Source organism: Leucopleurus acutus (genome assembly GCF_964270905.1).
Source record: "Leucopleurus acutus genome assembly, chromosome: 3".
NCBI classification, from domain to species: domain Eukaryota; kingdom Metazoa; phylum Chordata; class Mammalia; order Artiodactyla; family Delphinidae; genus Leucopleurus; species Leucopleurus acutus.
Window position 1 is genome coordinate 5097612 of NC_139145.1, and position 25730 is coordinate 5123341.

General features: G+C 54.2%; 1 protein-coding gene across 2 annotated transcripts; it reads right to left on the reverse strand.

The window, feature by feature from the left end:
* Positions 1-6295: 6295 nt before the first annotated feature.
* Positions 6296-10769, reverse strand: TUBB4A (tubulin beta 4A class IVa). Of its 2 annotated transcripts, XM_082837312.1 has the most exons (5): positions 10690-10769; positions 10046-10154; positions 9827-9937; positions 7417-7505; positions 6296-6810 (listed from the first exon to the last, which is right to left on the reverse strand). In XM_082837312.1, exons 1-5 carry the CDS (start codon positions 10744-10746, stop codon positions 6448-6450), a joined length of 729 nt encoding a protein of 242 aa, XP_082693438.1. In that variant the 5' UTR covers positions 10747-10769; the 3' UTR covers positions 6296-6447. The 2 variants fall into 2 exon arrangements, with proteins under 2 accessions (XP_082693438.1, XP_082693439.1); XM_082837313.1 differs by having other exon boundaries at positions 6296-7505.
* Positions 10770-25730: the final 14961 nt, after the last annotated feature.

The window sequence follows — 25730 nt, forward strand, 5'->3', positions numbered from 1 at the left end:
AGGTACCAAATCTTCTGGTGCCTTGATCTTGAAATTCCAGCTTCCAGAGCTGTGATAAATAAACGTCTGTTGCTTATAAGCCACCCAGTCTATGGTATTCTGTTAGCAGCCTGAATGGGCTAAGTCAGGCACAGCATTTGCGGAGATATCCCCAATCCTTCTTCATTTCTGAAATTTACTCCAATTCAATCCAATGGCAAACCCATGGGATGAGGATAAAGGAAGAGTTCACATCCCTGAGTGAAAGTGGGACCCTCTCTGTCCCTGTTTCTGCATCTTTTTTTTTTCTTTTTGGCTGTCCTGTGCAGCATGCGGGATCTTAGTTCCCCAACCAGGGATTGAACCTGAGCCCCCTGCAGTGCAAGTGTGGAGTCTTAACCACTGGACCACCAGGGAAGTCCCCCTGTTTCTGCATCTATAACAAGTAAGCATGGCGCCGGCCTCAGAGATCCTGTGAGGGTTCAATGAGAGAATTCACATGAAATATTTAGTATGTGGTCAAGCCTGAACGGAGCTTTTGATATGTTCTCTGTATGATTATGGGAGATGGATCAGTGAAGTGGTTAGAGAATGATTTTGGAGTCAGAGAGACTTGGGTTCAAGACCTGACTTAGTTCTTTAATGTCTGTGTGACCTTAGGCAAGTCATTTGACCCGTTTGTATTAGTTATCTATTGCTGTGTGACCTATTACCCTAAAGTTAGTGGCTTAAAAGAACACACATTTATTATCCGACAGTTTCCCTGGGGGCTGGGATTCTGGACACAGCGTAGTCGGATCCTGTGCTGCAGGGTCTCTCAGCTGTAATAAGGTGTCCATTGGGTTGTGGTCTCATCTGACGGCTCAACTGAAAAAGGATCTACTTCCAAGCTCACGATGTGGCCGTTGGCAGGATTCATTTTATTGTGGACAGAGGACCCCAGCTCCTTGCTGGCTGTTGGTCAGAGGTTACCCTCAGTTTTTGCCATGTGGACCTTACCAACCTGCTTCCTGCTTCCCCCTAGCAAGCAAGCTGAGAAGTCAATAGAGAGCTCACCAAGACAGAAGTCACAGGTTTTTGTAACACAGGCTTGGAAGTAGCATCCCATCGCCTTTGCCACATTGGTGCCATATTACATCTGTTGGTCAGAAGCAACCTTCAGGTCCAGCCCACGCTCAACGGGAGGGAATCACGCAAGCACATGAATGGGGGAAGACGGGCATCATGGAGGGCCGTCTTAGAAACCACCTTCCACCTCCCTGTGTCTTTGTTTTCTTGCTATAGTTAAAAAAATTTTATTTTTTATTTTTAAAATTTTTGGCCACACCGCGTGGCTTGTGGGATCTTAGTTCCTCAACCAAGGATTGAACCCGGGCCCTCAGCAGTGAAAACTAGGAGTCCTAATCACTGGACCGCCAGGGAATTCCCATGTTTTCTCACTTTAAGAGGAGGAAAACAGGGACTTCCCTGGCGGTCCAGTGGTTGGGACTCCACGCTTTCACTGCCAAGGACCTGGGTTCGATCCCTGGTCAGGGAGCTAAGATCCCACAAGCCTCGCCACACAGACGATAAATAAATAAATAAATAAATAAATAAATAAATAAATAAATAAATAAACTTCATACATCTTTATTAAAAAAAAAAAGGGCTTCCCTGGTAGTGCAGTGGTTGAGAGTCCACCTGCCGATGCAGGGGACACGGGTTCGTGCCCCGGTCCGGGAAGATCCCACGTGCTGCGGAGCAGCTGGGCCCGTGAGCCATGGCCGCTGAGCTTGCGCGTCCGGAGCCTGTGCTCTGCAACGGGAGAGGCCACAACGGTGAGAGGTCCGCATACCGCAAAAAAAAAAAAAAAAAAAGAGGAAAACAATACACCTCACAACACGTGGATTCACTTGCTCGTTCATTCAGCAAAGAATTACTGAGTATCTGTGTGGTATAAACTGTTCTACGCACGTGGTGAGCAAGGTAGTTAAGTTTCCTTGAAGCTTACATTCCGGTGGGTAGGGCAGGGGACAGATAAAAGAAACAAATCTACAAATAGACGAGATAATTTGAGTTACTGGTAGGTGCTCTCAGGGAAACGGAACAAGATAAAAGAGGCAGAGTGACTGGATACAATTTAGAGTTGCCAGGGAAGGCTGCTCTGAGGCGGTGTCCTTTGAACTGAAACCTGTGGAGGAGAAGGGGCCGGTCATGTGCACCTCGGGGGGGAAAGCAGGAGCAGGAACGGCATGTGCAAAGGCCCTGAGGTTGGATTGAACTTGATATGATCAAGCGCATAAAGGCCACAGTAGTTTCAGCTTAGGGAGAGAAGGGGAGGGGAATGAGGTTGTCATCATCAGTCATCAGCGAGTGGAGACCAAGGTGAGAAGTTTAGGTTTCAGTCTGAGTAGCATGGGAACTGCGGGAGGGAGGGTTGTGATTTGCATATAAAGGTGCCTCTCTGGCTGCTGTAGAAGGAGGACGCTGCACACTGCAGAGGGCAGGGGTGGCAGCAGGGAGCCCAGGGAAGTGATGAGGGGGAATTGCCTGGGTGAACAACAATGGTGGCTTAGACCGGAGTATAGACGGCTGGAGAGGAGGGGGTCAAATTCAGGATAGATTTTTTTTTTTAAGATTTATTTTATTATTTATTTATTTATTTAATTTATTTTTGGCTGCATAGGGTCTTAGTTGCGGGCACGCGGGATCTTTGGTTGCGGTGCACAGGCTCTTCCTTGTGGCACACGAGCTTCTCTCTAGTTGTGGCACGTAGGCTCCAGGGCACGTGGGCTCTGCAGTTTGCGGCACGCAGGCTCTCTAGTTGAGGTGCGCGAGCTCAATTGTTGTGGCGTGCGGGCTTAGTTGCCCTGTGGTATGTGGGATCCTAGTTCCCTTACGAGGGATTGAACCCGCGTCCCCTGCATTGGAAGGAGGATTCTTTACCACCGGACCACCAGGAAAGTCCCCAGGTTACATTTTGGAGACAGAGACAACTCGACTTGAGACAGGCTGGGACCTGGGACCCTTTGCTGCAGTGCTTGGCCCTGGATACACCTCTCTTTGAGCAACAAAATACAAGGAAACTATATGGGACTAAAAATAACTCAGTACATGTGCAGCTGGGGCAAATTCTGGACCCAAAATATGCAAAGAGACCAAGAAAACCCAACTGCCACTTTTGAGAAGCCTGGAGCAAAAACAGGGTGTTGGGAGCAAAAACAACGTACTGGGCATGCCCCGTGCACTCAACACCACCAGAGGGGTGGGCAAGCCACCTAAGCCATCGCTCCGGCCCGATCCCCTGGACACACCCCACTACCCTCACCCCATATAGAGAACCAGCTCGCCCCCCTGCACCCCTGCTCAGCAAGTGAACAAGCAAAGGAAACTAATGTTTGTTCTCGCTCCCTCCTGCTGCTGCAGGTGCCCCAATAAAGCCTTGCCTGAATTTCTTGTCTGGGCTCCAGTCAATTTCTATTGATTGGGGAAGGCCAAGAACCCTGGTCGGTATCAGATTCAGCAAAAGATAAGAAGAATGTGCTGGGTCCAGAAAACAATGAGTCCAGGCTGACTTCCAGACGCAGGATTTGAGCACACAGGAGGTGCCGTTTCTCGGCGAAGGGGATTTAGTTGGGCAGAATAGGGAGTTCTTCTGGGGCCACATTAGGTTTGGGATAATAAAGACAGCCAAGCTCACTGCCTAATTCGTCGTCTTTCTGCCCCACCGCCCAGTGCTGGGCTGGGCCTGCTGAGATGACGGTGGCTGCAGGCTGGATTTCGCACGTTGCCTTCCCCATGCTTCTCCTTCCTCCTGGCTGAAATGGGACCCAGGGAGGGGGCTGGGGCCCCATCTGGGGCTGGTGGTCCAGCGAAGAGCCTGGTGGAAAAAGTTAATTGGCTCTCAGCATCCCTCCTTCTCTCTCTCTCTCTCTCTCTCTCTCTCTCTCTCTCACTCGCTCCTTGTTGGCCTTTCTCTGTACCAGAAGCTGGGGGAGGGGGGAACTACATTTCCCAGACTTCTTTGCAGCTCTGGTTCTGGATGCAGATTAGGTTCTACCAATGAGAAACGCCCATGAGAGATTTGGAAGGTAGAAGTGAGGCAGAACTCTGTGTGTGTGTTTAATTATTTAAAATTATTTTAAATTCACTTTAATTAATTTTTGTTCAGCCCTCTAGCGGACCTGTCTCTGTGGATTTGTGGGTGTTGGGCAGTGTTTCTGAACTCAACAGTTCCGGTGGCAGCCTCCTGATTCTCCACTGTGCAGAGAAGCAGCTCCCAGGGTGCTGTTCCAACTTATTCCGGGGCTGCTCAAAAGGTGGTCTCACAGGCAGCATTATCAGCATCCCCTGGGAGCTCGTTAAAAATGCAAAGTCTCCCCCCCTCCCCCCCACCATTGAATCAGAAACTATACGGTGGAACTCAGGAAGCTGCGTTCTTTCAAAGCTGTCCTGGTGACCCTTTTGCACACTAAAGTTTAAGCACCGGCCTATAGCCCCCTCTCTCAGCCCCTCCAACGATGTTGTAAGCTCCTAAATCCTTGTATCCAATCCCTTTCTGCTTGATATGCCTAGAATGGTCCCTGCACTGAACCCTGGCGGATAAAATGCAATCAGAGTTCTAGACTTAAACAGCCAGCATTTGAATACCAGGTCACCACTTCATAGCCATGGGACCATGGACAAGATACTTTGTAATTTAGCTGGCCATAGCTGTATCTTCCGTCCCACATGCTCTTCTAGAATCTTGCCACTCTACTCTCAAGAGGTGCGGTCTGTAGTCCATCCCCTTGAACCTAAACAGGGCTTTGTGAACACCTCAATTAGGAGTCCTCAGGACACCAAGCAACCCCTAAAGTTAAGTCAGAAAAATGCAATGAATTCTGCCTTGCTCTCTCAGGATGTTTGCTCTTGGAGAACCCAGCCACCATGCTGTGAGGAAGCCCAAGCAGACTATGGAGGGGTACTGACACCCTCCTTCTACCTGCCCCTGCTGAGCCCTGAGGCATCAACTTGGCAGTCATGTGAGTGAGCCACCTTGAAAGGAGATCCCTCAGCCTCCAGCAGGATTCTCTAGCTGATGCCACAGGGAGCACCAATGTGCTGCCTTGCCAAGCCCTGCCCAAATTGCAGAGTTGGGAGCAAAATAAATAACTGCTGTTGTTTTAAGCCCCTACATTTTTGGGGGGGTGGGTAATTTGTTACTCAGCAAGAGCTAACTTATATACTTTGTCTCCCTAAAAGCTCAGATCTTTGTTTTTTGGCCGCGCTGTGCAGATTGTGGGACCTTAGTTCCCCAACTGGGGATCGAACCTGCGCCCTCTGCAATGAAAGCGAGGAGTCCTAACCACTGGACCGCCAGGGAATTCCCTAAAAGTTCAGATCTTACAGTGTTGGTGTGAGGTTTATGAGATAAGGCATGTGCCAGGCCATCAAAGTGCTTCACACATATCAGTGACTCTGGCAGGACTGCCCCTCGGGCACTACCCCCAGCTGCCAACTACCCAGCTTCCTTCCCTAGAGACTCCCCCCTCCAGCTTTCCATTCTTGCAAAATGCCCCACAGAGAGTGGCAGCATCTCCATCACTAAGAACCCACCCAGTGCCAGGTACTGTGCCCTTGAGTCCTTACAAACATCCTTGAGGTGGTGCATGGGGGGAAAACATATGAGCCCATTTTACAGGTGAGCCAGTCGAGGCTCAGAGTGGGCCAGCATCTTGCTCAACACCAGAGGGTGAGTTAGTGGCGTAGCCTGGTCTGTCTGACTCTGAAATCTCTGCCCTCTCCCCACCCCCAGACTAGAAGTTCCTTCAGCACCCACCTCCATCCCATAGGGAGAAGCCCTCACGTGACCTTCCCACAGGATGATGAAAAGTACACTCGGCAGAAACACGGCAGGACAACAATTAATTTATTGAGGGTGAGGCGGGGGGAGGGTCGGGGAGCAGCCTCTCTTGCCCACATGCTCCAGGGCTTCTTTCTCCCCCAGCAGCACCCCTGGAAAACCAAGGTCGGCGGGAGCTGACGGGAGTGAATTCAGGAAGGAAATGGGGGGTCACGGAAGCCAGAAAGGTGGTCAGTTCAGAGGGCGGGTGGGACTTGTGGGGTCAAAGGTGAGGCACGTTCAGAGATGAAGGGAGAGACTCAGAGGGAGGGGTTGAAGTAAACCAGGGCTTATAGGTCTGGGGGGTGCAATGGGGCTCGTGGGGAGGTCAAGGGTGGAGAGGTCAGGGGTGAAGGAGGGAACATGGAGTTAAAGGTGGGGCTTGTAGGGTCAGAAGTGAAGCTGGGCTCATGGGGGTGTCCAAGGTGGGAGAGTTCAAGGGGGGTCAGAGATAAAGTGGGGCTCAAGGGTCAAAGGTTGGCCAGGGAAGAGGTGCAAGGTTGTAGGGTCAGAGGGAGTCAGGCTGGGAGGTGAAGCAGGGGGTTCTTGGGGGGTCAAAGGTCAGCATCCTAGCAGGGCGCTGATGTGAAGTGATGGAGGCGGCCCTAGGCCACCTCCTCCTCGGCCTCCTCCTCAAACTCCCCCTCCTCGGCCGTGGCGTCCTGGTACTGCTGGTACTCGGACACCAGGTCGTTCATGTTGCTCTCGGCCTCGGTGAACTCCATCTCGTCCATGCCCTCGCCCGTGTACCAGTGCAGGAAGGCCTTGCGCCGGAACATGGCCGTGAACTGCTCCGAGATGCGCTTGAACAGCTCCTGGATGGCCGTGCTGTTGCCGATGAAGGTGGCGGCCATCTTCAGGCCGCGGGGCGGGATGTCGCACACGGCCGTCTTCACGTTGTTGGGGATCCACTCCACGAAGTAGCTGCTGTTTTTGCTCTGCACGCTCAGCATCTGCTCATCCACCTCCTTCATGGACATGCGGCCCCGGAACACAGCGGCCACGGTCAGGTAGCGGCCGTGGCGCGGGTCGCAGGCGGCCATCATGTTCTTGGCGTCGAACATCTGCTGGGTGAGCTCGGGCACCGTCAGCGCCCGGTACTGCTGGCTGCCCCGGCTGGTCAGCGGCGCGAAGCCGGGCATGAAGAAGTGCAGGCGCGGGAAGGGCACCATGTTCACGGCCAGCTTGCGCAGGTCGGCGTTGAGCTGGCCCGGGAAGCGCAGGCACGTGGTGACCCCGCTCATGGTGGCCGACACCAGGTGGTTGAGGTCCCCGTAGGTGGGCGTGGTCAGCTTCAGGGTGCGGAAGCAGATGTCGTACAGCGCCTCGTTGTCGATGCAGTAAGTCTCGTCTGTGTTCTCCACCAGCTGGTGCACGGACAGGGTGGCGTTGTAGGGCTCCACCACCGTGTCCGACACCTTGGGCGAGGGCACCACGCTGAAGGTGTTCATGATGCGGTCCGGGAACTCCTCGCGGATCTTGCTGATGAGGAGGGTGCCCATCCCGGACCCCGTGCCCCCGCCCAGCGAGTGGGTCAGCTGGAAGCCCTGCAGGCAGTCACAGCTCTCGGCTTCCTTCCGGACCACGTCCAGGACCGCGTCCACCAGCTCGGCACCCTCTGTGTAGTGGCCCTTGGCCCAGTTGTTGCCGGCTCCAGACTGGCCTGAAGAGGGAAGGGGAGGGGACACCCAGGCTGATATGGGGAAAGCCCACCCTCCACCCCGCTCCCAGCCATCCTAGTAGTTGAATAATAACAACAAAATCATTATTACTATTATTATTGTTATTATTATGACTTGTTCTCTCGGGTTCCATCCTTGCTTCCCTTCACCCAGCAGCCAGAAGGATTCTGATAAAACCTAAATCATGTTCTGCCTTAGCTCAAAATCACCCCAGTTCTTTCATCTTTCAGTAAAAGCCTAAATCCTCCCTTTGACCCACAAGGCTCTGAATGACCTGCCCCGTCCCCTCCCTGCCCTCCCCTCCTCCCTCTCTCCCCCTTGCTCACTCTGCCCCAAGCACACAGGCCTCCTTGCTGTCCCTGCCACACACCCGGCATAGTCCTGCCTCAGGGCCTTTGCATATGCTGTTCCCTCTGCCTGGAATGCTGTTCCCTCAGATACCTACATGGCTCCCTCTTTCCCCTTCTTTAGGACTTTGTTACCCTCCGCAGAAGTGATAAACCTGTTTTTTTTTAATTAGTCATGTTTATTGTCTGTAATTTCACTGGGGAATGCAAACTCCAGAGGACAAGGATTAGAATTAGAATATTGGCTGGTATTTTTGTGAGCAGGTAACATTTCTTCTTGCCCCCTCCTCTGCTTCCATCCTGGTCTGGCCCCCTCATTGCGCATCTGGATCAGTAGAGTTGCTTCTGCCTTGGTCCTCCCACAGCCTCCCCCCAGTCTGTTCTCCTTGCAGCGGCCAGAGGGCACCAGTGAGCACCTGAGTCAGGTCCTGTTCCTTCTCTGTCCACAGCCCTCCAGGATTCCCACCTCCCCGGGATAAAAGCCCAAATCTTCCCTACAGCCTACAAGGCCCTGCACGACCTGGCCCCATCCCCTCCCTGCCCTCCCCTCCTCCCTCTCTCCCCTTCCCTCACTCTGCTCCAGCCACATGGGCCTCCTCACTGTTCCTCCAGCACACTAGGCCTGGTCCTGCCCCAGGGCCTTTGCACGTGCTGTGCCCTCTGCCTGGAATGCTCTAACCCCAGGTACTCCCCTGACTGACTCTTCAGGTCTCTGTTCAATGTCACCTCCTCTGAGAGAATAGGATTTGAATTGGGTGGTCTGGCTCCTGAGTCCACACTTTTCTGCCACCTCCCCTGCCTCACCTACCAGAGGCCACAGAATCTTTTTGGCCCGACTGGAGCCACCCATAATCATCCTAGAATCCCTCACATCTCTTGGTCAACCTCATTTAGTCTTTCCACAGCCACTTCCTGAGGATCTATTGTGCGTCATACCCACACATGACCATCATTATCTTCCTGAATCTTTGCACAGACCAGAGAGGGGAAGTCACTCGTCCAAGGTCACATAGCTTGTACCGTCAATCCCTAGACTCCAGAGTAAACTACTGTGTACTAGGAGGAGGGGCCTGGGGGAGGGGGAGCCTGGGGCCTGATGTCAGGTGGGGATGTGCATTTAGCTTGACCTAGAGGTACCAGGAAATGTTTCCTACACAGTTGTTCAGAGTGTGCAGGCCCCTTCAATCTGAGGGCTGCAAATGTGCCCACTGTCTTCACATATGCTGTTCCCTCTGTCTTACACACCTTTCCTCCCTTCATTGCCTTTTGGTCAACCCTAGTCCTATTCATCTTTTAGGCTGCAGACATTAATAGTGATAATAAAAATGACAACAGAACATCAAATGCTTAGTTATCTTTTCCTCTGTGCTAGGCATTGTTCGAAGTTCTTTATACGTGTTAGTGGCTTTAAGTCTCACCATCCTGAAAAGTAAGTTTTTGTATAATCCCTGTTTGAAAGATGAGGAGACAGGCACAGAGAGATTGAAGGGCCTGTCCAAACTCACCAAGATGCCTCAATCAGTGGCTGAGTTTGACTTATTTCTCTTCTCTTCCCATTTATTTATCTTCCCAGCTCCCTCCACCAGCTTGGGGGTGGGGGCAGAGAGCTTTATCTGTTTTATTCTTGGCTATATTCCCAGGGGGTACAGTAGGGCCTGGTATGCAGTAGGTGCTAATAAGTGTTTGTCGACTGCATGATGTGGCAGAACAGGGATTTGAACACCGCAGTCTGGCTCAGGTCCATACTGTTAAATTAAAATGCTACCTTCTCCGGGAAGCCTTCCCTACCCTGCGCCTCCCCTGGATTCCCACAGTGGCCTGTGTATCCGCTTTCCCCGCTGGCCTCTGGGTTCCTGAGTCTAGATGCTAGGTGAAGAATTTTCACCAAGCATATGGAAGTGAAAGAATCTGGGGAGTGGGGGCTTCCCTGCCTGTGTCTCATGATGGTGACTCACCAAACACAAAGTTGTCAGGACGAAAGATCTGGCCGAAGGGACCTGAGCGGACAGAGTCCATGGTGCCTGGCTCGAGGTCCACCAGCACAGCTCTGGGGACGTAATTTCCTCCTGCAGAGAAGCAGATGGAGAGCAGCTTGGTCAGCGCCAGGAGCCAGTATCCTGTCCCCTCCCAGGCCCTCGCCACCCCCACTCTGGCAGGTGCCCCCTGCCCCTTACCTGTGGCCTCATTGTAGTACACGTTGATTCTCTCCAGCTGCAGGTCACTATCCCCATGGTATGTGCCAGTGGGATCGATGCCATGCTCATCACTGATCACCTCCCAAAACTGGGGGGGGGAGGGCGGTGGTAAGGACCAAGAAGGTGGAGCCGGTGGCCAGGTCTGCCCCACCTCCATCTTCTGGGCTCAGGACCCCCACTCACCTCCCTAGCTGCCACCTGTCCCCCAGGCAAGGTGAGTGTGGAACCTAGAGGCAGAGTGGGCGGACGAGGATGAGGCAGCAAGAAGGGAGCGGTGGGGGCGGGGTGGAGCAGACTCACCACCGCAGCCCAGCGGGCTGGGGTCAGCGCTCCCTGGCTGCTGCCGTGGGGAGGGGCGGGGTCTCTTTGTGCGTGTGGAGGGGACAGTGGGCCAGCTGTGAGGCCAGCTGTGGCAAGCGGACAGAAGCCTGGGCCCCACCCCCATGGGCCTCTTTGTTCCCAGCTTGGCCCTGCCCCCTGCGCCCTTCCCCACCGTCCCTGGGGTGCTGGCCTCCTGGGGGGCCCCGTTCCCCAAAAGGCCCATGGTGGAGGAGCTCTGCGGAGCTCGGTGGACCGCGCTCCGCATCTCTCGACCGCCTCCCCGGGCCCGGTCCCTCGCGTACCTTGGCTCCGATCTGGTTGCCGCACTGGCCGGCCTGCAGGTGCACGATCTCCCGCATGGCGGCGGCGCTGACGGTGGACGCGGCGGCGCTGGTGCTGATGCTGGGAACTGCGGCAGCGAGGCGGGTGGTGGACGCGGCGGCGGCGGCGAAGCACGGTCCCTGCGCTCCCGCGGCGCCTCTATATGAGCGGGCGGGGCTCGCGTCACTGCAGGTCACCGGCCCGCTCCGCCCCCCGGTCCCGCCCCGGGACGGAGGGTGCGGGGATTGACGGATACCCCTCCCCTGCCGCCTGGAGACCTCTGGGGGCAGGGGCTGGGGCGAGCCGGGGCTCCGTGCGCCCCCCACCCCGGGCCGTCGGGGGCGTGAGGCCTCTCAGGCACCAACAGTACCATCTTCCTCCATCCCACCCCTCCCGCCCCCAGCCAGGCCTGGCGACCCGGGTTTTGCAGGGATTGGGCGGGGGGAGGGAGAGCGCCCGGTAAACAAGCAGCCGGGAGATTCTGCCTCTCCCGGCTCTCGCCCCGAACGACCCTGCCTCAGTTTCTCCGTCCCAAGCCTCCCTCCCCATTCCGTTTAGTTCTCGTTCGCCAGACCCTCGCATTAACCGAGAGGGCTCCTAGTGGGGCCGTTCGCCAGACCCTCGCATTAACCGAGAGGGCTCCTAGTGGGGCCGAGCTGGCCGCTCCGGAGCAGCCGACAGTTTTGGGAGGAGGGGGCAGTCGGTTTCTGCAGGACTTGTCTTGAAGCTGGGTAGTAAGTAAAACCACGATTTCCCTTCCATGTTTGACTGCGGATGCTTTTGGAAGCTGATGGAGGTTTGGGGGGGACTGTTCGCTCCCCCTGGACACCTCGGTTGGGCTTTGGGTCTGTCGCAGGTGGGGTCACCCTCAGCCTTGCCTGGGGTCGAACATCAAAGATTAAGACTTAGAGCTGGATTACATACTGCGGGGATAGAGGGCTTCCGGCGGGCTGCCTTACTCCCCCCAGATCGGCACCTCTCTGCTCCATTGTTATAATTTATTCCAATCCATCGTCCTGCCTTTGCATTTATTACTATTATGACCTTGCACAGGCCACTTGGCTTCCCTCTGGCTGAATTTCCTGCAAGATGGGGCTGTCAGGAACCCTCTAGGCGGTTGAGAGGGTCCAAAGATGGCCCAGTTAACAAGATGGCCCCGGTTTCCCCTCGCAGAGTAAACGATAAATTGTAGCTATTAGTATTACAATTATTATTGTAACACTGGGCAAGACTTCCTGTGCTGCCCCACAAGCGAAGGCCAGACTTCTTGGGGCCACTTTCTGCTGGCAGCCTCCGGCTCTGCCATCCCTGGAAGCCTCTCCCTCCTCCTCCACGGCTTCTGGCCACTGCGGGGTGGGGGTGGGATTAGACAGGTCGGCTGAAGGGCTGGGACCTCACGCTCTCACCAGTGGCTTCCAATTTTGTGGTTCTCAACAGGGAGCGATTCTGCCCCGTAGGGACACTTGGCAATGTCTGGAGATGTTTTTGGTTGTTATGCCTGGATGGGTGTGTGTGTGTGTTACTGGCATCTAGTGAGTGGATGTTGCTAAACATTCTAGGGTGCACAGGACAGTCTCCCCCTCCTCCCAAAGAATTATCTGGTCCAAATGTCAATAGTGCTCAAGGTTGAGAAACACTGTTATTTGGGAAAAACAAACAAACAAAAAACAACTGAGTTAGATCTTTAGGCTCACACTAGACACCCGAATAAACTCCTGATGGATCAGACAGTACAAACGAGGGTGGCCCCCCTCCCCCTCCCCCCAGCAGCTGTGAATGACTTCCTCTCTCTGTGATTTAAACGTGTACAGCATCGTGGGACTTCAGGAGGTCAGATGATTATGGAGCACAGTCTCCTGGGGGTCGGCAGAATCCCCTAAGCCAGAAATTCTCAGCTGGCGGTGATTCTCCACCCACCGCCCCACCAACACACAGGGGAAACTTGACAATGTCTGGAGTCATTTTTGATCTTTACAACTTGGGGCTGTTATTGGCATCCAGTGGGTGGAGCCTAGGGAGGCTGCTCAGCGTCCTACAGTGCACAGGGCTGGCCTCTGCAGCAAAGGGTAATCTGGTCCCAAATGCCGATGGCAATAGCCAAGGTCGAGAAACCTGATTGAGACTTCTGAGGTTATCAAATGTTCTTACGGTTGATCCTCGAGACCCGGTTCCCGGATTGAAATAGGAAGTCCATCAACGCATGTTAATATCTGTCAAAAATTCATAAACCCTGTGTTGGCATTTTATTATTTAATATATCAAGAATCATCAAAACATAAAAGTGGAAGTGGCCCTGCTGGGAGGGGCTGATTTGGGGTTCAGCCCCAGAAAAATGGGGCTTCCTGTGTCACCCCACCAGGGCAAGGCTGATTTGGGGTCAGGGCTGAGCTCCAGGGAGGTGGGGCTTCCTGGATTAGCCCACCTTGGTAGGGATAGCCCCCTGGAGAGCACAGGTTCTGGTGAGCAATGGGTGCCCTCTATCTTTCTCTGAATCGGGGCATCCCTTGGGTTCCCTGAGGGCCCTCAGGGGAGGAATACAGAGAGGGGAAATGAGGAGGAAAGTGGCGAGCAGGGGATGGGTGGTCTTCTAGCACCTGGAGCTTCTGGGACTTGACATCGCCCAAGATGTAGAAAGCCCGCAGGGATGAAGTGGGGAGGGGTTGGGGTGGGCTGACGTCACCTACACCCCAAGGCCACTCCCTCTTCAGTCTGGCCTCTCCTGGGCTCCCTTCCTGGGAGATGAGGAGTGCCAGGTGTACCCAATGGCTCTCGGGCAAGCAGAGCCTCCCTGGTACCCAGGTGCCCCACGGCATCACTCACCACCCAGAAAGCCATCAAAGCTCACTGCAAGAATCCGAAGATGGCATCGTAGGGTTGGTGCCATGGTCCAAGACCCGGATGTAGCCAAGGACAAGAAAAGGAGCTGGATGGTGGGCCGTAAGAGCCAGATTTTCTGTCCCCAGGAACTGGCCTGTACCTAGAGCTGGAAGGCGGGTGGGCAGCGCCTTGAAACCCTGGGAGCAGGTATCCAGAGGGACTCCACCCGGCAGCTGTGTTTTTGTGCCCACCGGCCTGTCTGAGCCTGTCAGTTTTATATGGAAATGGATTTCAGCCTCTAAAGAGGGTAGGGGCTGTGGCCCCCGAAACCATCATTGTAAGAGAACTTCATGCTATTAATATTGGGAGAATTGTTAGATGGTGAATGATTTCCCAAGAGTCATATGAGGCCCTCCGGATACGCTCATACTGTGACCCGGCACTGCCACTTTCTGCCAGTGTCAGATCTCTAATCGAAGCAGGTTGGCCTCATCAGGGGGCCCTCAAAAAGCAGAGTTTGGGCTCTTGCTTTTGAAATGGAAAACAGAAAAAAAAAAGGTGGGGGAATTCCCCGAGACCCAGAACATTCTGTTCACAAAGTTGACCATTCGGTCCATAAAATCAGGGGAAGGCCTGACTCCTAGCTGTGTGTGGTCGGTCTGTGCACCTCCTGGCATTGTTGGCGTGCTCCCCTGGGACGGAGGGAGTCTGTTTTGCCTGCTATTAATGATAATAGTGACCTTTAGGGCAGATCCTGTTCTAAATACTTTGAGCGAGTCAGCTCATTTATGTGTTAACTCATGAAACCACAACCCTAGGGGGCAAGTGCTATTTCCACACCCATTTGACAGATGAGGAAATGGAGGCCCAAGGACATTGAGTGTCTCACGCAAGGTCACACACAGTTGAGGCTGGGAATAGAGCATGTACATTCCAGCTCCAAAGCCCTGCTATCACTACAGGAGGCTGTAGTTACTTTGTTACTTTGTCTTTAAAAAAAAGGGGGGCCGGCTGGCAGTCGAATGGGCTGCCTGTCAGGAAGAAAACGTTGCTGGTGTGAAGGCAGCCGTGTAGCATCACGTGCACTGTGGCCAGGGCTTCTGTGTCGTTGTGTCTGGGTGCCCGGGTGCTCTGGGCTGGCTCTGATGTGTGCGATCCGCTTCTGCCATCGAGCCTGTGGGTCATCGGCTCCTTCCCAGGGGTTCCCCCACCCCCCGCCCTGCTCCTCCTGCCATTTTATTACCCAAAACTTAGAGCTACACCTCAGCTGGGTCTGATTTCCCTTCCCCCTGCCCTTGGTGGAGCCCAGCCCTGGGCATGGACCCAGCCTGGCATGGGTCCTCTCCAGCTGCAGGGAGGGGGAGACAGAGGGTTCTGGAAGTTGCTGTTCTGGGACAGGGATGCTGAATGAGTCTTAAGAGAAGATGGGCCCTCCCCGTTCTCGCCCTCCTGACTCTGGGGGAACACACAAGCTCTATGGAAGCTGTGTCTGGCACTGCAGGCACCAAGCATGGGGTGGGGGCGGGCGGGGGGACAATGGAGTATTTTCTAGCCTTGCCGGGTGTGCAGCCCACCTCGGGCCAACGCTCACCACCAAATACACCATGGAGTACATCCCGATGGAGGCATCCACAGAATAGAAGGATTTCCTGGGGGACGGGCAGGGGCAGGGTGGACATCAGCTGGGGCTGGGGTGGGGTGGGGATGCCTCCTGGGTTCCCCTCCTTGACCGCCCACTCGCCTGACATCGAGGACGTCTTTGGGGTGCCCTGTGCAGGTGTAGTTGGTGACGTAGCCGCTCTCGAGGTCAAAGGAAGCTGGGTCGGGCAGGCACGTGGCCAGGAAGTGGGGCCGCAGGTGACCTGTGGTCATCTTGGCAATGCTGGTCGGGGAGCAGCTGGCCAGGCCGCCAAAAATGAAGGTGCCCAGCTGCTTGTAGATCATGGCCGTGTAAGTGCCGCTCATGAAGGCTGACGAGCTCAGCTGCAAGAGCTTGACACGAATCAACTCTCCCAGGCTGATCTGTGGGGCCGTGTGAGAGGGGTGAGGGCGCAACAGGAGTGGGAAAACCCCAACCCTTTGTCTCAGACAGGTTCATATGGAAGGGAGGCTGTTCTTTCCCAGTAAACCAGGCAAAAGGGTGGGGCTTCTCATTCCATCCCCCACACACACACACAGATGGGTGACTTCTCCCACCCTTGTGCCTGAAATGGGCAGGACTTCCTAAGCCAATAAGGCTTCCCATATCATCAAGAAAAGGAAGGGGGGGGGTCCCATAACTGAAAGGGGCGGGACTTCCTGTTATACCAGGAAAAGAGGCGGGGCATCTCCCTAGTTTATGTCAGACATAGGTAGGATTTCCTGTCCCATATCTGAAAGGGGCGGGACTTCCTGTTATACCAGGAAAAGAGGTGGGTCATCTCCCTAGTTTATGTCAGACATAGGCAGGATTTCCTGTCTCATATATGAAAGGGGTGGGGCTTCCTGTTATACCAGGAAAAAAGGATAGACTTCCTCCCAAATGCCTGAAAATGATGGAACTTCCCTTGTCACTGGGAGAAAGAGGCAGGATGTTCCATGTTTGAAAGGGGGAGATTTCCCAGATCCCCAGCAAAGGGGGCAGGACTGCTTCCTGCCTTCTGCATATAAGGAATGGGGCTTCCCTGTCCACTGGGGGGCAGGGGCTGAACTTCTTGTTCCATACCTAAGGCAGAGAGGTGGGTGTTTCCTCTATATTATGTCAAAAGTGGGGGGCTAACATTTTCCTCAAGGAAAGGAGTTTTATGCCATCGAGCAGTGAGATTTCCCATTTCAGTAGGAAAAGAGGTGGTACTTCCTCCTGCCTTAGATCTATAATGGGTGGGGGTTTCCACTTTGCCAGAAAAACAGGTGAACTTTCCCATGTTGTGTCACCATGGCCTGAGGTGAAAGTGGCCACCCTCTTACCGTGAAGATGGAGATGAAGAAGCCCATCTTTACGAGTGCCGAGTCTTCGATGATGTAATGGGCCACTCGGGGGTATTGGATGGTGGTGTCACTGCAAAAGAAGCCCTGGATGTGGGGTACCAGCAAACCGGTCTCATTCAGCACGATGGGGAGACTGACTGCAGGGGGTGGAGATGACCCCACTCATGGATGGGTCAACTGAGGTTTACCCTCCTTAGGCCTTCCGGCCAGTCTGTCCTCCCGGCATCTCCACAGGCTGGACATGGGGACATGCGCAGAGAGCACAGTATGGCCAGGAGGCCAGAGGAGGCCAGAGCCCCAGGGACCCATTCACTGGTGGGGTCCTGTGAATGAGATGGGTGAGGGGTTAATATAAGGAGGGGATAAGTGTGGAAGGGCTCGCTCTTTCTGTATGTGTGTGTGTCCTGATGTATGTGTGTATGATTGTGGCTCTGCGTGTCTGTGTGTGAATGTGTGTGTGTGTGTTGATGGGTATCTATGTCTATGACATGCGTATGTGGTGTGAATAGGTGTCTGTGGTACACATGGGTATATGTCTGAGTGTGTGTGCTCCTCTCTGCAATGTGTGTGTGTGTGCGTGTGTGTGTGTGTGAGAGAGAGAGAGTGAGAGAGAGCGATTATGCACTGTGTCCATGGATGTGTGTGTTGTGTTGGTGTGTGTGTGTGCTTGTATCTGGGATCTGTGTATGTGTTCATGTCTATATCCATGGCTCTGTGGCTGATTGAGCTGGGAGGGGAGATACTGGTGGCAAAGTTGTGTGTGAGCAGTGTCCAGGGCCCCTCACCTGACACTGCCATCCTGAATTCAGACAGACCAAGGGGCTTGTCTCCAGCAGGTGCCAGGCTCTCTGTCTGGCCCACTCATCCTCAAAGCCTACCCCCAGGCCTCCCTCCCCTGTCTTGACCCTGTCATCCTGTCACCCACTGAAGTTTAGTGGAGCTAGGCAGCTGGAACCCAGCCTCCCACAGTCCCCAGCTCCCTTACTGGGCTGGGAGGGCAAAGCTAGTATCCCAGCCTGGCCTCTCCTCCCCAGTGAGGAGGTTTTGGTCACTAGCTCTGCCCACCGGGGAATGGGGGGGGCGGCCCTGGTATATGCCAGCCACACATCTAGACCCCAAGCAAGCTCAGGCCACGCAGATTCCCAAACACACAGGGTCTGACATGCACAATTATACAATACAACCACACAGTCTGACCCAGACACCCAGATTCAGATGTACACACACAGACATATAATGCAACAATATACCCACAATACACATAGGCCCATATAGACCCCCACACACACCTGGCTACACAAATACCATTGGATCTGCCCCCAGCCCAGATGCGTAGTCACGGGCTCCCATAGATCAAGTGCATGCATAGGAGTCACCCACAATGAACACCCCCCCCCCGAAAACCAATACAACACCCCCGAAAACCAATGCAACACACAACACAGCAACACAACATGCAACCCAGAGACCCGAAGGGACACACACACACCCACGCACACACACGTGTGCATGAGCATACACACACAGAATCATACTCATTCACATGGATATAAGTTCAACACAGACCAGCCCCAGACATACGGACAGACCCAGGGGCTTGCACACAACATACACAGTCAAACATACACAGAGATACACAATACAAACATACCTCCCCCACTATAGACACATAGACTCAGATCCACAACTCAAAGAGACATGCAGCAAATAAAATCATATGAAAGACGGAAAAAAAAAAAAAAAGATGCACAGCCAGATGCTCACCCAGCACCCAGACTCAGGAGGACAGGTAAGCACACAAAGCCACGCTTGTGGAGAGTCCCTATCGTCCCCATTCACACGGACACACATTGACCCAGACATCCCAGAAACATGTCGATGAACACACCGATGTGAAGACACACAGCCCAAGTACACACACCAGGGCAGGCAGCCAGCCCCCAATCTAGCGACCCTCAGATAAAAACAGGAAGACAGATCCCTCCGCTGCCCCTTGGGTGTCCGCATGGTGGTGGTGCGGGGCGCTCAAGGACACTGGGGAGGGGGCTCACCCAGCAGCAGACAGAACAAATCCAAAGCCACCAACAGCTTGGCGGTCCAGCAGTGTGGCAGCAGATGGCACGGGGGTGGTTCTCCACGGGTCCCCCGGCCACAGGCACTGGTACCGGATCACCAGCTCGGGCAAGGCCAAGACAGTATGTGGTAAGCTTATCAACTGTGGGGGGCGAAGGGGTGGGCACGCCCACCCAGACTGGGATTAGAGCTCGAGAGTCGGGCCGGATACAGCGGGGAGAGGCTGGCCTGAATGGTGAAGACCAAGGTGGGCAGGGGCGGGGTCCCATTGTAGGGCAGTAATTAGATGACCAAGGGGGCGTGGCCTTCCCGAGGACGGCCCTGGGGCCGGGGAAACTGAGGCCTGTCTGACTCCGTTAGCTAGGAGCCCCCATCCCATACAGGGACTTGACTGATTTCGGGTAAGGTCTTGAAAGCATGGGTGAGGCCTGGAAGAAGGTAGAGAGAGGAACAAAGTGGGCGGGGCCTAAATGCTCAGACAAAATGCTCAGAGACCCGCAGGCTGTGGTGTCCCCAGGGAAGTTCATTCTAAGGATGGGGATGGTTCGAAGTCCTGGACTGGGAAGGGGGCAGGGAGTTCTGGAAAAGTGTAACCCAGGGCAGGGCCGAGGATTTCAGATAGGAGACAATAGAAGGGCAGAGACGGGGGAGAGGATGGTGCAGGACGAAGAAAAGTAGAAAAGTGGGTGGGGTAGGAAAGTGGGCAAGGCCTGGAAGGTTGCTGTCTGAGAAGTGGGCGGAGCCTAGGGAGAATGATGGGAAAGTGGGCGAGACTGGGGGTGGGCAGGGCTTGAGACAATGATGGCTAGGTAGTGGGAGGGGCCTGGGAGAATGACATAGAAGTGGGAGGGGCTTATGAGGGGGCAGGGCTTGGGAGATTGGGATCAACCCTGGAAGGGGCAAGCCCACCTTTTTCAGGGTTCCGCGGGTCAAAGTCATATCGGAGTTGACGAGAGTCCTCCTGGGCCAGCGGTCTCCGTGCTGGGCATTGCAGACCTTGGGCGATTCCCTGGTGGTCATTTTCGGGCTGAGAGCCAAGCTGGGTAGGCGGGTCCCTTCCATCTCTATCAACGGTTGCCCTGTCTTGCCCCGCCCCGCCGAGAGTCCTCGCCGTTCCTCATTGGTCGGGCGCGGACCAATGGGAATTCGCCGCCGGGCTTATCGCGTCTTCCACCGTCCCCGGAGCAGCACCCTCCCCTCGGGGACCCTGGATCGCACCGAGTGGGGACGGGTGAGGGTCTTCCATCCCACTCCTGCTTCCCACGCTCTGTTCCCTTGTCCAAGGCCGTCTGATCCCGCTCCGGCCGCCCGTGTCCCCGCTCCCCCGTTGCCACGCACCTTCCTCCGGGCTTTGCAGTCGATGCCGAAGCACCTTTCCTTCCTTTCAGCCTAGACGACCCCCCCTCCCAACGACCCATTCAGTGCAGCCCTGGACTGAGGCGCCCAGTCCACCAGGGGTCGCCCGCGGCCTACACTGGGTGTTGCTTCCAAGGAAAGGGACCCAGAGGTTCCTTAAGGGAAGGAGGGATAGGCCCCCAAAAGGAGGGCCTGGGTCCCCTCTGTAGGGGGTGGATCTTGGATGGCTCGAAGGGTGGGACCTGGATCTTCACTGGGGGCGGGGCCTGGGTTTCTTGTACTTTGTGTCTCTGCCAGTCTGTCCAGGTCAGCCTGTGTCAGTGTGTGACTTGAGTGCCTTTGGTGGTCTCTGGGCATGTGATATTGTCTGTCTCTGAATGCATATCCCAGAGCCTTTGAGACCCTTTCAGGCTATGCGTTAGTGGGTATGTGTGATCATGGGCACGGATGTGTCCTTTTGTGTGCTTGTGTCCAGCTGATCTCGGGTATCTATGATTGCACCTCTGGGCGTGTCTTAGCATGTGCCTGTGTGGTATATCTCCACCACTGTTTTGGTATGTGTGTGATTGTGGGTCTGCGATTGTGTGTCCTGTATCCCTTGTGTCTCTGTGTGTGTCTGTGGCCAGCTTTGGTGGCTACTCTTGCGTATCTATGCTTATGTGTCTCAGTGTGTGTGTGTGTGTGTGAGTGTGTGTGTATGTCTGTGTGGTGTATTTGTGTGTCTGTCTCGGTTTGTGTGATTGTGTACCGCCTGAATGGGGGTGTCTTTTGTACACCGGTGTCTGTCTGGTGGCTGCCCCTCCGGGCCAGTTGGAGAGTCCCTTCCAGGTGGTAGCCCTGCTGGGGCTTCCTTCCTGGGGCAGGCTGGCTAGTTTCCCAGCAGAATGAGCCGGTTTTTCACAGATGGGGCCCCTCTGAGGGGTACCCAGGGCCCGCCCTGGTTTGCCTGGGTCTTCCCCATCCCTGTATCCTTCCACTGCCATTAGCAGGGAAACACCACTTCCTGCCTTTGATGTCACTGATGTTAAATTTTCCCTTCCTCCAAACAGCTAAGGCCACCGGTTTCTTTCTTTCTCTGCTTATTTTTTTCGCTTTAAAAAATTTTTGTGTGTGTGGCCACTGTTTTTTTTCTTTGTGTGCTCACACCTGACCACCATTCTGTATGTAACACACACACAAAAACCAAAACAAAGCAAACATGGAAAATGCAGGTGGGCGGAAGCTTGCATGAAAGGTCCACGATCTCTTTTTCAGATCACTCTCCTAAGTCCCCCTAGCTTTTTAATATATCTTCCAGATATGTGCTATGCAAATGTATCTTTGCTCTGAAACCAAATCCGCATTCTTTGTTTTCGTAGCCCTTAGAGATCTCTAATGAGCCCCAAAGAGATGACTCAACCTCCTCCACAGCTTGATTCCTGAACTGATTCTATGAGTGATAATCTGACCATTTCTCTTTCAATGACTCTTTCGGCTATTTCCGTTCAGAATACTTCCTGCCTGTTTTTGGCTCAGATGTCCGCGCTTGTTTCTGGACCCTGGTGCTTCATCCATAAGATCAGACTCCTGCCTACAGTCACGCAGAGGCACCAGACGGTCAGCCCCACTGGCAGCAGTGGTGACTAGTCCTGGAGAGCACCTACCCTATGCCAGGTGCTGTTCTGGCTCTCGATTCTGGACAGTAATCCTAGCAGGTGGTCCCTGTGTTAGCTCGACTTCTCAGATGGGAACCTCAAGGCAGAGAGGTGAAGGCATTTGCTCGAGATCATACAACTAGCAAGAGGTAGAGCTGGGATTTGAAGTTAAGTGGTTTGGACCTTGTGCTATTGTTGTTCCTCAACCAGAAGCAACGCTGGTGCACGCATGGGACCCCCCCCATCCCCTTTCCTGATCCCTGAACACGCATCACACTGGAAACACACAATTCCAGAGTAGCTGGCTAAGCACCCCAACTCCACGAAGCCTAATTATGCCATCATGCCTTGTCGTGTTTACCCAATATCACAGGTGCACTCCTGTGCCAGGTCTGTGTTTCCCTGGCCTATCCAGGGCTGAGGAGACTTGGACCCAGCTTTTCCAGAGACCTGACTAACTTGGAGAACACAGTTCCCCTCTCTGCATCGATTTCCTCCTTCAACACATGTGGATACCCCCTCGGCTGGAGACCAACCTCGCTCAACCCTTCCCTTCTCTTTTCTCTTCTTTTCTTGGTTCACAGCCCCTCATGGGGTCCTATGCCCTCTCACTGTGCACTTACCCGGCAATCACTAAGTGTCTCTTTCAGGCTTTGCCTTTCCCCTGGGGGACGTGGAAGATCCACGCCAGTGGCAGGTTGACCCTGGGGGAGTCCACATACGGGATGGGGGGCAGTCGGGAACCCAGAGAGAAGGAGGTGAGTTTGCTAGGAAAAATCAAGGCAGACTTCTTGGAGGAGGTGCCTGTTCACTGGGCCTCTGAGAGGGAAGAAGGGTGCCACCCCCCAACTGCTTCCTGCCCAATCCCTCCTTTGAGCCCTATGATGGCAACAGTGAGAATTCAGGCCTTTCCCCTAGAGGTGAGGAAAACCAGGGCCCACGCTCACCTCAGGGAGACAGCTGAGCACAGAGGTGCAACTGTACTAAACCGTGGGGTGCTAGGCAGCTGGTGCTGAGAGCTCCATAGTGGGCGGGGCTGCCTATCTCAGATGTCCCGACCACAACAATACGTCATGGCGCTCCCTGGCTGCGGCCTGAGCCTTCCCCAGGTTGCGGCCTGAGCCTTCCCCTGCCAGGCATTGTTTCCCCGCTCTGGAGGGGGTGTATAGAACTCTGCCAAGCCCCTCGGCATTGAGAGAGTTCAGAACAGTCACTGTCAGTCCTTGGATCGATGACTTCAACTTTTGGAGTCTTAGTGTTTTTACATCCGCTTATTGGAATTGTAGAAAAGCGTCAGTGACCCAGTTCACCTGGAATGAGCATTTGCCATGTGCCTGGCACGCTCACAGCAAGCTCTCAGCTGCTCTTTGAGACCTACTCTTATTCCCATTTGGTAGATGTGAAAAGTGAGGCTCAGAGAGGTGAAGCAGCTTGCCCCAAATCACACAGCAAGAAATCTGAGGGCTAAAATTCAAGACTCTAGACAGGGGCAGCAAATTTTCCTCTGAAAGGGACCAGAGAGAGTAAGTATTTGGGGCTTTGTGGGCCAGACAATCTCTGTTGTAACTACTCCACTCTGCAAAAATCGCCACAGACAATATGGAAACAAATGAGGGTGGCTGTGTGTCATACAGTTTTATTTGTGGACACTGAAATTTGAATTTCACATGATTCGCACATCAGGAAAGAGTCTTCTTTTGACTTTTCCCAGCTGCTTCAAAATGAAAATAATCAAAACATTCGGTGTCGGGCTGCAGTGTGTCCACCTCTAGAGCGCATGCTGGTAACTGCTATGCTCTACTGCGTTCATTTATTCATTCAATCAGTCAATGCGATCGAGGCCTGCAATTTTCTAGGTTGGAAACAAGGCAGGTGGAGATACTCCTCTTTGGGAGACAAGAGTTTCATGGGGGAAGCAGCCATGAGTGAGGAAACAAATGAACAAGAGTATCTCACATGGTGGAAACTGCTAGTAAGGTCATGTCACGGGGTGGCGCAGCCAGGGCCCAAGAGAGAGACACTTTCATTTGGGTTGTCCGAGATGTTGACTGGGAGTCCTCTGAATTCCTTTTTGTCAGCTCAGACAACCCTTGTCTGGGACATTGCTGTGGGGGAGGGCTTAATAATAAGCAGATTGGCCTGTGGCCTGTGAGCTTCTTGACAGAGCAATGGTATCTGGGGAGGGCTTTTTGGCCTCAGTATCTTTATATCTATCTTCCTGGTTGGTCAGATGCCTCAGGGAAAGGATCCCACCATCCCCATCTTTCAGATCCCGGCTGCTGAGTGGGGGGCAAGGGTCAAGGTGGGAAAGTTTCAAATCCTGCGTTCAAGTTCACACGTTTGTTTAACACATGCTTTTGGCATGATTCTTCTACCATCCGCTGCGTTCCTCCCACCAGAAACGCTGCCATATCCGCTGTCTGGAGGAAAAAACAAAAACCAAAAAACCCATAACAGCTGCGGTTCCACCCTGAAGGGGAGCAGAGCTGATATCTCTTTTGGGAATTTACTTTAGACCAACACTTCTATTTTGGCTGTCACCCACCACACTCTCTTTCGGAGTTGGGGGGGGGCAGTCACCAATGACTGAGGCTTGAGACATGGTGCTGACTGTGGCATTTGGCTAGGGAAATTATATTTGGCATTCCACCCCGATGGCTTACAATTTTTGGTGTAGCTTTTGAAACAGTCGCTTATACTGTCACTGCAGTGGGGTTGGGGGAGAGAGTGAAAGTAGGGGCCGGAGCTTAATTCATCCTCTTTACTCAGAAGGACAGCTGGCCGCAGATCTGGGGAAAGAACATTCCAGGCAGGGGGACAGCAGGTGTGAAGGAACAACCTTGGTACCATGCGGTGGATTCTCCAACTTGGGCAAGTGTCAGAATCTTCTGGAAGGCTCCTTCAGACACTGGTTGCAGGGCTTCCACTCCCGGAATGTCAGTAGGTCTCGGGTGAGGTGCTAGAATTTGCAGAGCTAGCAAGTTCCCAGGTGATGCTGGTCTGGGCCTCGTGCTTTATAAACCGCTGGTAAAACGGAAACGTTCAGCACCTGTGAGTCAACACGAGCCAGCATCATCACAGTGGTCGCCTCGTAATTCCCCAGAGAGGCTTAATACAAGCTTGAATACAGGGCCGGCATCCGATCCTTGTTCGTTCGGTTGAACCAACCTCCCTGCCCCCATTTCCCTGACGGCTGATGGATGACTGAGATCAATTGCCCGGTCCACCCTTCCATTTTCTATAGGGAAAGTGAATCCTGGAACGGGTTAGGGAGTTGGCCGGCTGGTCTGGGCAGAGCAGGGCTTCTATGGGAGACCAGGGCTTTTCTAGGACTGGCCATCTCTCAGTCCAGGGTTGCTTCCTCTTTTGGGGCCGAGTTTTGACCGCTTCTCTGGTCCTCCTCCCGGCCCCGCCCCCGCCCCCGCCCACACCACCACCGGAGAGCGAACGGGAAATTTGAGTTTCCTCTGCCTCACTCAAGGCTGTCCCTTTCCTACAAGGGGAATTTCTCCACCTGGACTCTCCAGGCTTCTGCTTGTGGGGTCCAGGGGGCCCCTGATGGGAAGCGTCTAGGTGGGTGGGCGGGGGCAGGCCAGGGAAGGTCCAGGGGTCCTGGGGCAAAAGAGGGAGGGGAGGGGGAGGGCTGAGCAGGGCACTTAGGGTTCCACTGGGAGGACTTATGCTCCACAGGAGAAGGGGGCTGAGGCTTGGCTATCTTCTGACCCCTCTGAAGATGTGCCGGGTTTAGGAGAGCCCTGGAGGGGCCCCAGTGCTGGGGAGCTAGGGAGTGATAAGAAATTGGGGGAAAAGGCAGAGAAGCAGAGAGGCGCAGAGATAGATAAGCGGGGAGACACAAGAGAGATAATTAGGAAGAAAGAGGGTCGGTGGGGCAGAGCTTGGAGGGAGGGAGAGAGAGAGAGAGAGAGAGAGAGAGGGAGGGAGGGAGGGAGGGAGGGAGGGAGAGAGAGAGAGAAAAGGAGATGGAGAGAGGGAGAGATCCGGGGAAGAGAAAGTTAGGGAAAGTTCGGACAGAACGTGGAGGAGGCGGGGCGGGCGGGAACCAACCTACCAGGCGGATCTCTGGGATCCCCACGGGCCACACCCCGGAAAGCGGGGCTTCGGGATTTTATATAAAGCGCGGTGCAGCGGCCTCGGACCGCAGCCGCCCGCAGCCG

Bases quoted from the DNA above. Each gene is read 5' to 3' on its own strand.
- TUBB4A (XM_082837313.1), bottom strand. From the start codon at position 10,746: ATGCGGGAGATCGTGCACCTGCAGGCCGGCCAGTGCGGCAACCAGATC. The intron at 9,938-10,045 runs GTAAGGGGCAGG...GCTTCTCTGCAG, and splicing joins GTACTACAATGAGGCCACAG to GAGGAAATTACGTCCCCAGA. The intron at 7,506-9,826 runs GTGAGTCACCAT...TTCCCTCTTCAG, and splicing joins TCCTGACAACTTTGTGTTTG to GCCAGTCTGGAGCCGGCAAC.